Source organism: Mercenaria mercenaria, chromosome 3 (assembly GCF_021730395.1).
Source record: "Mercenaria mercenaria strain notata chromosome 3, MADL_Memer_1, whole genome shotgun sequence".
NCBI lineage: Eukaryota > Metazoa > Mollusca > Bivalvia > Venerida > Veneridae > Mercenaria > Mercenaria mercenaria.
In genome coordinates, this window is record NC_069363.1 from 24,980,193 (window position 1) to 24,993,852 (window position 13,660).

The 13,660-nt window shown below is 36.3% G+C and overlaps 1 protein-coding gene across 9 annotated transcripts in view; it reads left to right on the forward strand.

Moving 5' to 3' along the window:
- The window catches only part of LOC123525878 (F-BAR domain only protein 2-like), an 83,459-nt gene that overhangs the window by 61,689 nt on the left and 8,110 nt on the right, over positions 1-13,660 (forward strand). For 8 of the 9 annotated variants that reach the window (XM_053538037.1, XM_053538031.1, XM_053538038.1 and 5 more), the window contains 6 exons: positions 1,463-1,605; positions 2,992-3,200; positions 4,637-4,792; positions 7,738-7,870; positions 10,816-11,018; positions 11,605-11,834. In XM_053538037.1, coding sequence (XP_053394012.1) covers positions 1,463-1,605; positions 2,992-3,200; positions 4,637-4,792; positions 7,738-7,870; positions 10,816-11,018; positions 11,605-11,834 — 1,074 coding nt within the window. The remainder of the gene's footprint in view (positions 1-1,462; positions 1,606-2,991; positions 3,201-4,636; positions 4,793-7,737; positions 7,871-10,815; positions 11,019-11,604; positions 11,835-13,660) is intronic. The other variant, XM_053538032.1, reaches the window with a different exon arrangement.

Below are 13,660 nucleotides of genomic sequence, written 5' to 3' on the forward strand. Positions count from 1 at the left end.
GATGATAACTCAAGAACGCTTAGGCCTAGGATCAAGAAAGTTGATAGGGAGGTTGGTCATGACCAGCAGGTGACCCTTATTGATTTTGAGGTCATTAGGTCAAAGGTCAAGGTCACATTGGCCAGGAACAGTTAAATGGTTTCTGATCTTCTTGTCAAAAACCATAGGGCCTAGGGCTTTGATATTTGATATGTAGCAACATCTATTGGTCCTCTACCAAGATTGTTCAGATTATTTCCCTGGGGTCAAATATGGCCCCACCCCTAGGGTCACATGGTTTATATAGCCTTATATAGGAAAAAGCTTTGAAAAACCTCTTGTCCAAAACCACAGGGCCTAGGGCTTTGATATTTTGTATATGACATCATCTAGTGGTCCTCTACTAAGATTATTCAAATTATTCCCCAAGGGTCAAATATGGCTCCGCCCTGTGGGTCACATGGTTTACATATACTTATTTACAGTGTGCATATAATTTCTGTTCCTTGTGCAATTACTAAATGCATCAAGGGGGGCATTTCGTGTTCGACGAGCTCTTGTTTTCAATGGATCTTCTTGAACATTGGTCAGAATTTTTATCTTGATAATATCTAGGTCAAGTTCAGAACTGGGTCACATGAGCTCAAAAACTAGGTCGCTATGTCAAATAATAGAAAAAACAACGTCATACTCAAAACTGGGTCATGTGGGAAGAGGTGAGCGATTCAGGACCATCATGGTCCTCTTGTTTTCATGTTGTCTAACCACACAGAATATTTTTATAATAGTAGCATCAGTTGTTTACCTCATCAATATAACATGCAGAGTACATGATCAAAACTAGGTTCAACGTCAAGGTCACACTTACAGGTCATAGAACAAGTAGCTTAAGTTTGTATGTACATGGTATCTTCTAAAACACTGGAATGATATTCATAAAATCAGCATTATTTGTTTACCTCATCCAGAGGACATGGAGTGCACAACCCAGGTCACTAGGTTCAAGGTAAAGGTCTCGAAGGGCAAAAGTCATGATCACAACACTGTACTAGCAGTGTCTTGGGGTGATTAATCGTCTTTAATGATAGCTCTAGTTTTCAGCTAGGTGAAAAACTCTGATCTTTAAATAAGGATACAGTAAAACACTTGATTACTTGAGGACACAGTGTAATGAACCAAATGCTTGAGGTGTTCTGGGTTTTCAAATAAATCAAACATGGAAAATGTAAGGAAAATGGCCTAGGACCAAAATAATTGCTTAAGCCAGCTTAGATATTCAAGCCATCAATACTTGATAGAGTGGTTGTTTCACTGTGCATTAATATATATATATAATTCCAGTGTTGTAAATATACTTAATACATAAGCGAACAATTATTCTTGATACAGAGTTTTTGCTATGATATATGTTTAATACAAGGATATATTGGCAAGTCTGCTGATACATTCAATTTGTGACTGATTGCTAGTGACTGAATTTCAGATACTAGTGACTTACTGAATCAGGCTCGATTATCAGGCAGTGATCAACCAAGTGTGTCACCTAGTCATAATGTTGTAGAGAATGGTGTAGCGCCACCACTGCCTCAGAGACCACCCTCAAGGAATAAAGGCATTCTACCTCAGGTGAGAATATTGGATGATAAAATTCTGACTGAATATGGAAATCCCAAGAGTTTCCAGAATTTTTAATTAAATTAATTTATTAATCCCGCCACGAGTGGTGCGGGGTTATAGGAATGGTCTCCGTCTGTCAGTCCGTAACACTTTTGTGTCCGCTCCATATCTCCTAAACCTCTTGAAGGATTTTCATGAAACTTGGGTCAAATGATCAGCTCATCAAGACGATGTGCAGAACTCATGAGTCAGCCATGTCGGCTCGAGGTCAAGGTCACAACTCAAGGTCAAAGCTTTTAGCTTTCATTTCATGTCCGCTCTATATCTCCTAAACCCCTTGAAGGAATTTTATAAAACTTGGGTCAAATGATCACCTCATCAAGAGGATGTGCAGAACTCATGAGTCAGCCATGCCGGCTCAAGGTCAACAAGGTCACAACTTAGGGTTACAGGTTTGAGCCTTCCATTTTGTGTCTGCTCTGTATCTCCTAAACCCCTTGAAGGATTTTCATAAAACTTAGGTCAAATGATCATCTCATCAAGACGATGTGCAGAACTCATGAGTTAGTCATGTTGGCTCAAGGTCAAGGTCACAGCTCGGGGTCAAAGGTTTGAGCCTTCCATTTTGTGTCCGCTCTGTATCTCCTAATCCCCTGGAAGGATTCATATGAAACCTGGGTCAAATGATCACCTCATCAAGGCGATGTGCAGAACTCATGAGTCAGCCATGTTGGCTCAAGGTCAAGGTCACAAAGGTTTGAGCCTTCCATTTTGTGTCCACTCTGTATCTCCTAAACCCCTTGAAGGATTTTCATTAAACTTGAGTCAAATGATTACCACATCAAGAACTCATGAGTCAGCCATGTCAACTCAAGGTCAAGGTCACAACTCAAGGTCAAAGGTTTGAGCTCTGTATCTCCTAAACCCCTTGAAGGATTTTCATTAAACTTGGGTCAAATGATTACCACATCAAGATGATGTGCAGAATTCATGAGTCAGTCGTGTCAGTTCAAGGTCAAGGTCACAGCTAAAGGTCAAAGGTTTACCCTTCCACTATCCATAACTGTAGCAGGGGATTTAGCTGTCTTTCAGACTGCCTTGTTATTTGTGAGGGAAGAGTAAATGTATGAGTTGAATGGTAAGGTTTAAAAACCGCGTTTGGATGGGAGGAAAAAACGGAAAAATAGGTAAACAAAGTGACATAAGTTATCCTCTCGGGTGTGTAGAAAAGTTGAGTATCAGGATGCTTTGTTTGAAATACCTTTTTGTCCCATTAGTCCATAACTAAAACCTGTAGGGGATCTTGATTGAAACTCTTCATTTTACATCATTGCTGACTTGTTTTAGTAATTCACTATAATTAATGTTAACTAAGTTAATGTATGTTTATTACAGGTACCTGCGCGACCTTCAGGAAGGAATAGTCCATTTGGTCTGAACCGTGTAGATTCAGGCAGTTCTGTTACATGGAACACAACCTCTATGCCAGTTGGGTCATCCAGGGGGCCAAGTCCACTGACTATAGGTATGGCAGATGTGGTACCTCTTGCAGTTGCCTTCACAGAAACTATCAACGCTTACTTCAAGGGAACAGACGCTACCAAGTAGGTCCATTTTCATGGCAGCTTGTATTGTAATGTAGCAATATTTATGTAAATTCTTTTACTAGGTACCTAATTAAATGATGCATTTTCTCTGAACCCGTATTCAGATTTAACTGTTTCATTCTAATGGAACTGAATGTAGGTACATGAAGGATAGCTGTAACAAAATGTTTGTACAAGACTTAAATGATATTTGACAGTAAGTGAAGTATAGCAGGAAATCTGTCATTCATGTAAAGTTTACACTATACATGTAGGTAAAATGTTTTAGTTACATATCACTGCATAGTTGAATAATACACTACCCGAGGTGTTTTTGATGAAGTATAGTGTGGTTTTCTGTATGGTATGGTTATTTCCATTTTCTGTTAAGGACACACTAAGCAGTTGTGGTATATCTTGTTTTAACATGTTTTTCTCCACATTTTCAAAGAAAAATCATACTATGCAGCATGTCAAAATGAAAGGGGAAATTAAGCTATACCATAGTACTATTTTGATAAGATTTTACACATGAAGATTCTGCTAAGATATTAAGTTTTAAATTCAATATTTTGGCATCAGGTAATGGAAGGTGTGATGAATTTAAGATAAAAACAAAAAAATGTCCAAAAGAAAGTGCTAGGTCACTACTTGTTGTGTTCTTAACAGCATATAAGGTGTACAAATGGAACATTTGATATTGACTTTGACTTAAACATTAAGCTCTTTCTTTACCAAGCTAGAAAGTTCTTTTGTAAGCTCTCAACAGCAGTGGACTTAGTCAGTGAAGAAGTTTTTCGAGCTGATATTTCAGTGAACTTGTGCTTTATGCATAATTGTGTATCTCCAAGAAAGACGATTAATTTAAAGGAAGTTCCAGTTTCTAAAAATTGTCCCCTTGGACTCGCCTGCTGCTTTTATTTGGGACCAAAGTTTTCCCAATCAGTGTTTGGTACTGTTGGATTGCTTTCTTAATCTTTATGAAAGCTCCACTTGAGTTTGCTTCTTGCAGCAGATCTGGACCTGTATTCATCAACAGTTCTGAAACTTAAGACTTTGAAATGCTAAAATTACTTTTTACTGTGTATTTGTAAAGGTTACATAGATTTCAATGAACCTTGGCATGAATATAGCGTCAACTACAATGAAAAGCTTAACAAAGTTTCAGTAATATAAATATATTACAAAATTTGAATTTAGAGAGATTTAAAATCTAAGTGTAAATACCAGACTTAAAATGTTGATGAATACAGGCCCAGATAGTACTGTTGAAAGAAAGCTGAGAAATGTAAGCTTATTTAGCCAACATAATTTAACGGAAATTTGTAATAAAACACACACCATTTCTGCAGACAGATTTATGTTCATTAAAGTGTTATATAATGTAATGTTATATTGTATATTATATATATATATATTACTACATGCTTTGTTGCTGAATGCTTTTGTTTCAGATGTTCGGTGAAAATGACTGGCAATTTGATGATGTCATTTCCTGCAGGAGTTGTTCGGGTTTTTATGGATAACCCAAATCCTGCAGTCCTTAGTTTTAGACTCAAAAATGGTTCACAATTGGAACAAATTTTGTTAAATAAGCAATTGGTATCAGAGTAAGTAACGGGTGCACGGGGCTCACGTGCTAACCCCCAAGTTCTGCATGTGGAATCCCCATTGTGATTAATGTTGCTTGCAGTTTTATTGGTTTATAAGCAAATGTTTTCTCTCTTTGTTTTAGTTATTTGAAAGAAATTGTCAATCATTTAATAGCATGGTGGTTGTCAGTGAGAAGTTAAGACATTCATTTGCATAACAGCATGTTTTAAACAAGTAACAAATATATTTTATACTTTCTATAATTACAGTAAGAAAAATATTTTTGTCATGCAAGGACAGTGCTGGAATTGACAGTTTCTAATCAACAATTTTAGTTCCTTGATTTTTCTTCACAAAATCAAATTTTTGGGGGAATTAAGAAACCAGTTTCTTGATTGTTGTGCATAAGGAGAATTTTACACACACACACAGATGTTAAAAGATATTTTTATGCCCTCGAAGGGAGGCATATAGTTTTTGAACCGTCTGTCAGTCTGTCGGTCTGTCCGCAATTTTCGTGTCCGGTCCATATCTTTGTCATCGATGGATGGATTTTCAAATAACTTGGCATGAATGTGTACCACAGTAAGACGACGTGTTGCGCGCAAGACCCAGATCCGTAGCTCAAAGGTCAAGGTCACACTTGGACATTAAAGGATTTTGCATTGATGGGCGTGTCCGGTCCATATCTTTGTCATCGATGGATGGATTTTCAAATAACTTGGCATGAACGTGTACCACAGTAAGACGACATGCCGCGCGCAAGACCCAGGTCCGTAGCTCAAAGGTCAAGGTCACACTTAGACATTAAAGGATAGTGCATTGATGGGCGTGTCCGGTCCATATCTTTGTCATCGATGGATAGATTTTCAAATAACTTGGCATGAATGTGTACCACAGTAAGATGACGTGTCGCACGCAAGACCCAGGTCCGTAGCTCAAAGGTCAAGGTCACACTTAGACTTTAAAGGATAGTGCATTGATGGGCATGTCCGGTCCATATCTTTGTCAACCATGGATGGATTTTCAAATAACTTGGCATGAATGTGTACCACAGTAAGACGACGTGTCGCGCGCAAGACCCAGGTCCGTAGCTCAAAGGTCAAGGTCACACTTAGACGTTAAAGGTCATTTTTCATGATAGTGCATTGATGGGCGTGTCCGGTCCATATCTTTGTCATTCATGCATGGATTTTAAAATAACTACGCATGAATGTGTGACACAGTAAGACGACGTGTCGCGTGCAAAACCCAGCTCCTTAGGTCAAAGGTCCTAAACTCTAACATCAGCCATAACTACTCATTCAAAGTGCCATCGGGGGCATATGTCATCCTATGGAGACAGCTCTTGTTTATAATTTTACTCACAAAAAAATTAAATATATAGTTTGTTACTGCACTTGTACACTGTATAGAAAAATTATCTTTTGTCACATTTTTTTGTGAAGAGGAATTTCCTGTATTTCTTCTTGCTTCTTTTATTTCAGCAATCAGATATATAAGTGCTACTCGTATATTTATTTTCTTTTTTTTTGTGTGACATAATGTTAATTTTTGCAAGCACACACTGCCATAGAAGCAAAATGTTGTATGCAACTATTGAAATATACATAGAACATTTTGTTTTTAACTATATGTAGCTATATTTTGTGCATTTATGCATCACAATATTACTTATATAGCAGAAAATTTAATCTTGTTCTTTTACTCAGTTTTGTATATTTTATCAAGTTTGGAAAAAATTTGCCAAAAAGTTTTCTGATCTCTGTGATCTATTGTAGTGAATCCTGTTTGCAGCATAAATTCCAACTGCTTTCGCAGCATATGAACATCGTGACATTGTTACTTGCTTGCTAGTCCAAACTTTTAGCTCAGATTTTTTTGTCAGTCCTCTGAATATTTAGATATTTTGTTTTCTTACATGATTTGAACTGTTTTTTATCGTGAAGCATATATTTCTAATGTGTTTAAATTGAATTAAATATTTACTGAAGAAATGATATGACTGCCTGTAACTGTTAGGTATATACATATACAATACATCAAAGATATTTCAGATTTAACACTCCAATGTTGTGGAGGTCATATTGTTGGTGATAGAAACTCTGGTAAATTTTATTGTTGCAGAGGATGATTATTTACTTGTCATTCACAAGTTAAGTTTCACTTTAACTTTTTAGACTACTGTAAAAACTGTACAGATCTATCTCTGTTCTTTGTTAGCTCTAATATAGTTTGGTGGGTGGGGTTTGAAGTGAAACTGACAAATTCTCAGTAGCTAGTCAGTGTTTTCATTTTGACAGATTTGCTCACATATCTGAATGAAATTGAATCATATCTTTCTTATTTTGGTCAGGTCAGCCCTGACATGTTTGTGTTTGCAAGCTTTCATCAGGTCAATAATTCTAAAAAGTTTATAATCAGCTGCTCATAGCCAGTCTTTGAAACATAGAAACCGTTAAAATTCCTATATTATAGTACTCATGCTGTGAAAAGTATTCAGATTTAAATGATATTTCATATACTTCAAGGTGTATCTTTTGTTATTTTTACAGCATGCAGTACTAATTATGCATACAATGTAATAATGTTCTTATTGCAAGTTAATGAGTATCCATTTAATACTTCTATTTAGATTATGAACTCTTCTATTATTTTTATTTGTGACTTCCAGTAACATTTCCCAAAGCTGAATTTTTAATGACACAGCTTCAGATAAATTTTTATTTTTATTATTTGCAAAATGAATGAGGATTTTTATTCTTTATGCTGTGGAGGTGTTTGGGAAATGCGTTGTTTGGTACTGAATACAATGTAGCTTGATAACATTATTGATTGTTTGTCCATCAAGTCTGGAAAGTTTCAGTAAAAGTCTCTTTTATATATTTGCCAAGTTGTTTTAATTAAAGTTAGTTCAATATTTATTACAAGATGCATTAATTGACTGGTTGTATTATTGTAGAGATTCTAGTCAGTCTATAGATGGGAGTCCAGTCTACACGTTTGATATGCAGGCACTCGGTGACCACCTACGCAGTCAGGGAGAAACTAATAAATCAGCGTCCTACTTCAATATAGACATTCTCAAATACCAGGTTAGACTTTTTATTGTTTCCTCTTCTGTATTTTATCTAATAACCAGTCAGCCTTTAGGAGGAAGCCTCCAACTATTAGTGTTACTATACTGTGAAATCATTAATATTTGTGGGGGACTAATTTTTGTGGATTTCGTGGTTGAAATTAAATCCCAACGAATGTGTAAAATTCCCATTCATTTTATGTTAAAAAAGTTGAAATCCATGCATTGCTATCCCCAGGAAATTGCTTTTTTGACCAAAACCTACGCCTACGAAATTAAAGGATTTTACAGTATTTGAATTGCCACTGATGAATGTAGGTTCAGGTCACGTGCTCGATATAGAATTCTGCTTTATAGATGGCTTGTGTAAGATTATTGGTTCAAAGAAGAACAAATGGGATGTCCTGCAACATTTAAGCTGGAAAGATGCAGCATGGCTTTATTGTGATTGTGACTTAGTATCAAACCAAACAAAAAACTGTCTGTATAGTCACCCAGATCTATGACTTTTTGTTCAGATCATTCATACTTGGAAATTTGTTGTTCCAGTATCCAAACAGCATGATGTTAATATGCTAATTTGTTGTTCCAGTACCCAAACAACATGATGTTAATATGCTTATTTGTTGTTTCAATACCCAAACAACATGATGTTAATATGCTTATTTGTTGTTCCAGTACCCAAACAACATGATGTTAATATGCTTATTTGTTGTTCCAGTATCCAAACAACGTGATGTTAATATGCTTATTTGTTGTTCCAATACCCAAACAACATGATGTTAATATGCTTAAAGTTGAAACTATATTAAGCCTTTTGAGCTCACCTGTCACAAAGTGACAAGGTGAGCTTTTGTGATTGCGCGATGTCCGTCGTGCGTCCGTGCGTGCGTCCGTCCGTAAACTTTTGCTTGTGACCACTCTAGAGGTCACATTTTTCATGGGATCTTTATGAAAGTTGGTCAGAATGTTCATCTTGATGATATCTAGGTCAAGTTCGAAACTGGGTCACGTGCCTTCAAAAACTAGGTCAGTAGGTCTAAAAATAGAAAAACATTGTGACCTCTCTAGAGGCCATATATTTCACAAGATCTTCATGAAAATTGGTCAGATTGTTCACCTTGATGATATCTAGGTCAAGTTCGAAACTTGGTCACGTGCTGTCAAAAACTAGGTCAGTAGGTCTAAAAATAGAAAAACCTTGTGACCTCTCTAGAGGCCATATATTTCATAAGATCTTCATGAAAATTAGTCAGAACGTTCATCTTGATGATATCTAGGTCAAGTTCGAAACTGGGTCACGTGCCATCAAAAACTAGGTCAGTAGGTCTAATAATAGAAAAACCTTGTGACCTCTCTAAAGACCACATTTTTCATGGGATCTGTATGAAAGTTGGTCTGAATGTTCATCTTGATGATATCTAGATCTAGTTCGAAACTGGGTCACGTGCGGTCAAAAACTAGGTCAGTAGGTCTAAAAATAGAAAAACCTTGTGACCTCTCTAGAGTCTAATAATAGAAAAACCTTGTGACCTCTCTAAAGACCACATTTTTCATGGGATCTGTATGAAAGTTGGTCTGAATGTTCATCTTGATGATATCTAGATCTGTTTCGAAACTGGGTCACATGCAGTCAAAAACTAGGCCAGTAGGTCTAAAAATAGAAAAACCTTGTGACCTCTCTAGAGGCCATATATTTCATGAGATCTTCATGAAAATTGGTCAGAATGTTCACTTGATGATATCTAGGTTAAGTTCGAAAGTGGGTCACGTGCCCTCAAAAACTAGGTCAGTAGGTCAAATAATAGAAAAACCTTGTGACCTCTCTAGAGGCCATATTTTTCATGGGATCTGTATGAAAGTTGGTCTGAATTTTCATCTTGATGATATCTAGGTCAGTTTCGAAAGTGGGTCTCGTGCCATCAAAAACTAGGTCAGTAGGTCAAATAATAGAAAAACCTTGTGACCTCTCTAAAGACCATATTTTTCATGGGATCTGTATGAAAGTTGGTCTGAATGTTCATCTTGATGATATCTAGGTCAAGTTCGAAACAGGGTCATGTGCGGTCAAAAACTAGGTCAGTAGGTCTAAAAATAGAAAAACCTTGTGACCTCTCTAGAGGCCATACTTGTGAATGGATCTCCATAAAAATTGGCCAGAATGTTTACCTTGATGATAACTAGGTCAAGTTTGAAACTGGGTCACGTGCCTTAAAAAAACTAGGTCAGTAGGTCAAATAATAAAAAAACCTTGTGACCTCTCTAGAGGCCATACTTTTCATGGGATCTGTATGAAAGTTGGTCTGAATGTTCATCTTGATGATATCTAGGTCAAGTTTGAAACTGGGTCAACTGTTGTCAAAAACTAGGTCAGTAGGTCTAAAATTAGAAAAATCTTTTGACCTCTCTAGAGGCCATATTTTTCAATGGATCTTCATGAAAATTGATCTGAATGTTCATCTTGATGATATCTAGGTCAAGTTTCGAAACTGGGTCACGTGCGGTCAAAAACTAGGCCAGTAGGTATAAAAATAGAAAAACCTTGTGACCTCTCTAGAGGCCATATTTTTCATGAGATCTTCATGTAAATTAGTGAGAATGTTCACCATGATGATATCTAGATAAAATTCAAAACAGGGTCATGTACCTTCGAAAACTAGGTCAATAGGTCAAATAATAGAAAAACCTTGTGACCTCTCTAGAGACCATATTTTTCAATGGATCTTCTTGAAAATTGGTCAGAATTTTTTACTTGATAATATCTAGGTCAAGTTCAAAACTGGGTCACATGAGCACAAAAACTAGGTCACTATGTCAAATAATAGAAAAAACGACTTCATACTCAAAACTGAGTCATGTGGGAAGAGGTGAGCGATTCAGGACCATCATGGTCCTCTTGTTAAAGTTAAATGAAGAAGAGGTCTAACAAAAGACCATTATCAAAATATTCTAATATTACAGATGAAAGCTTTGCCAGGGGTAGAGAGTACACCATTGCCTGTTGTTGTGTACTGGAAATGTGAGGAATCCTGTACAGATTATAGACTGGATTACAGGTTTAATCCTGGGGCAATGACCTCTGGGGCAACGCTGAAAAACATCAGTGCTACAGTGATAGTGGACGGAGGGGTAACTAGCATGCAGAGCATTCCTGAAGGCAATTGGTATGAGTTCCAGTTTAAATTTTTTACTTGAACATGTATTTTACTTTACAGATACTAGCTTGATTGCATTAAGTATTTAAATCCCACACTGTGGTTGTCAGTGTGTTTAAATGAAAATTTAAAAGTTACTGTGTCACTAAAAAGTTGATGAGAAAAAGTTTCCAAAGTCAGGCATTTTAATATACAAGTTGTAAATAACTTTCTCTGCAGTTTATGAAAAACTTATTCTGCATTTTGTGTAAAATAGATAAGATTAAACTAAATTAAGTATAAAAAAAGAAATTTGGTTGCTAACTTTGGCAGAATATTTTCAAATGTATTTCCAACCAAAAATAGAAAAATTGCCCAGAATTATGTCTGACAAAAACTTCTGAGTTGTTTTTTCTAAAGAGTATATGTCTCTGACAAAATTGTAAAATCTTCCATAACTGTATGTCTCTGATAGAAATAAAATATTCTAACACTGGTATGAAAAACGGATATTTCTAGGAGTGAAGTTCACAGGAGTTTGAAAGAATTGTACATCTGTAACAGAAAAAAAACAGCTAAAAACAAACAAATAAAACAATCAGTTTTCATTTTTCAGGAACAGTGAAACAAAACGAGCTACATGGAAACTGAATGATATATCTGAAGTTAGTGAAAGTGGTACACATGGGTCCATACGAGCAAAGTTAACACTCAGCAACGGGAAATCCACTCCGTCAACAACCGCTATACAGTTTCTCTCTGAGGGCGCTACTTTATCAGGAATCGAATTTGAATTAGTTGGCTCAGGTTACAGAATATCTCTGTCCAAGAAAAGATTTGGTGCAGGTAACTATAGTCTGATAGTTGAAATCATCATGTGTCATTATGACAGAATTCCTGTTTATAATTGCTAAATTCAGTTTAAAAAAAATACTGAAATATCCACCCACCAGTTGGGTTAAAAACTCGCCAATTATCTTGTCTACAGTCATGTAATGAGATTTCTTATTACAGGTAGAATTAGCACCCAGTTGGACACATGTAAACATCGTATTACTATAAAACAAAACATTATAGCTTCATATGATTGTTAAACTACTCTAATTCTGAAACTGGATTTTAACTTGCATTGATATTTAAGTATTAGATGTGTTTAATTAGTTTATTATGTACAAGTACATTTTATGCTGAACGAAAGAATGAATGATGTTTATATTTCAAAGATCAGTTAATCAACAAGATGTGATATGTTGACTTTTGATATCAATATCATTAATTACCAAGTTAAGATTTAGGTATTCAGAAATGTTTATTTCAAGTTCTGTATGAGAGTCAATTCCATGTTAAATTGGTAACTTTTATGTTCACAAAGTCAGCGACTTGGAAATAAAAAACTATGACTTATAAACAGGAACTTCTAAGCTTTAAAGTCTATGAGTTACAGTTTACAACATATATCTTAAATATTTAATTGTATGGACAAATTGTCAAATAAACACATTGTCGATGTAAATCATGCAGTAATATACTTTCTAAACAGAGAAAATGTAACAGATGATTGTCTGACTCTCCAAATCCATATAAAAAGAACGTAAAAAACAGAGAGATCAATGAAAGAGCGATTTCGTATTTCTGTCAAATTGTTAGCTGTTCTCTGAGCATTCCTGTCATATAAGGCAGCCTTTAAAAAATCTTTCTGCCAGTCAAGGCAGCAATTTGTCTTTACCAGGACTAGTTTGGAAGCCTGTAACTTTTTCCAGAAAAGACGTGTATAGTTTATATTTGGTATACATGCTCCTGAGGGATGAATGCGTTCGTGTGTAATCTAAAATTACTCTAGTTCATCCCCTCCCCCCCCCCCAGACAGACATACTGTGTTTGCCCTGTGCGCCCGTCCGATCAGTAACTGGAGAACCATTTGATCTAGAACCTTCAAACTTGATAGGGTGGCAGGACCTATGGAGTGGACGACCCCTATTGTTTTTGGGGTCACTTCATCATAGGTCAAGGTCAAAGGGGCCTGAACATGGAAATCCATTTCCGGTCAATAACTTGAGAACCACTTGACCCAGAATGTTGAAACTTCATAGGATGATTGGACATGCAGAGTAGATGACCCCTACTGATTTTGGGGTCTTTTGATCAAAGGTCAAGGTCATAGGGGCCGGAACATGGAAAACAGTTCCCAGTTCGTAACTTGAGAACCACTAGGTCCTGAATGTTGAAACTTAGTGGGATGGTTGGACATGCCAAGTAGATGATCCCTATTGCAGCCAACCATCAGTGTCTCTTTGACTTTGGCTCTTGTCCCCTATTGACTTCTTGCCTATATGACTATGCATTGGGGGAGACATGCGTTTTTCTACAAAAGCATCTTCTAGTTATTTTAATAATTGGAAAATCGAGTCCAAAACTACCTAATGATATCTCCAGTCAATACCCTTCCTTTAATTATACCATTATCACAAGCAAATAACTAACCTACATATTAACTGTTTGCTAAATTTGATGTCTGTCATCCAGGCAGTGATCAGTCATCACTGGCGCCGGTAAGGGTGTGGTGACCCTCTACCAAGATTGTTCAAATGATTCCAATTCTTCAAAAAACATGGCTGCCATTGGGCATGGTCTCTTTTCCCTATATGAATATATTAGAAACTTAGAAAATCTTC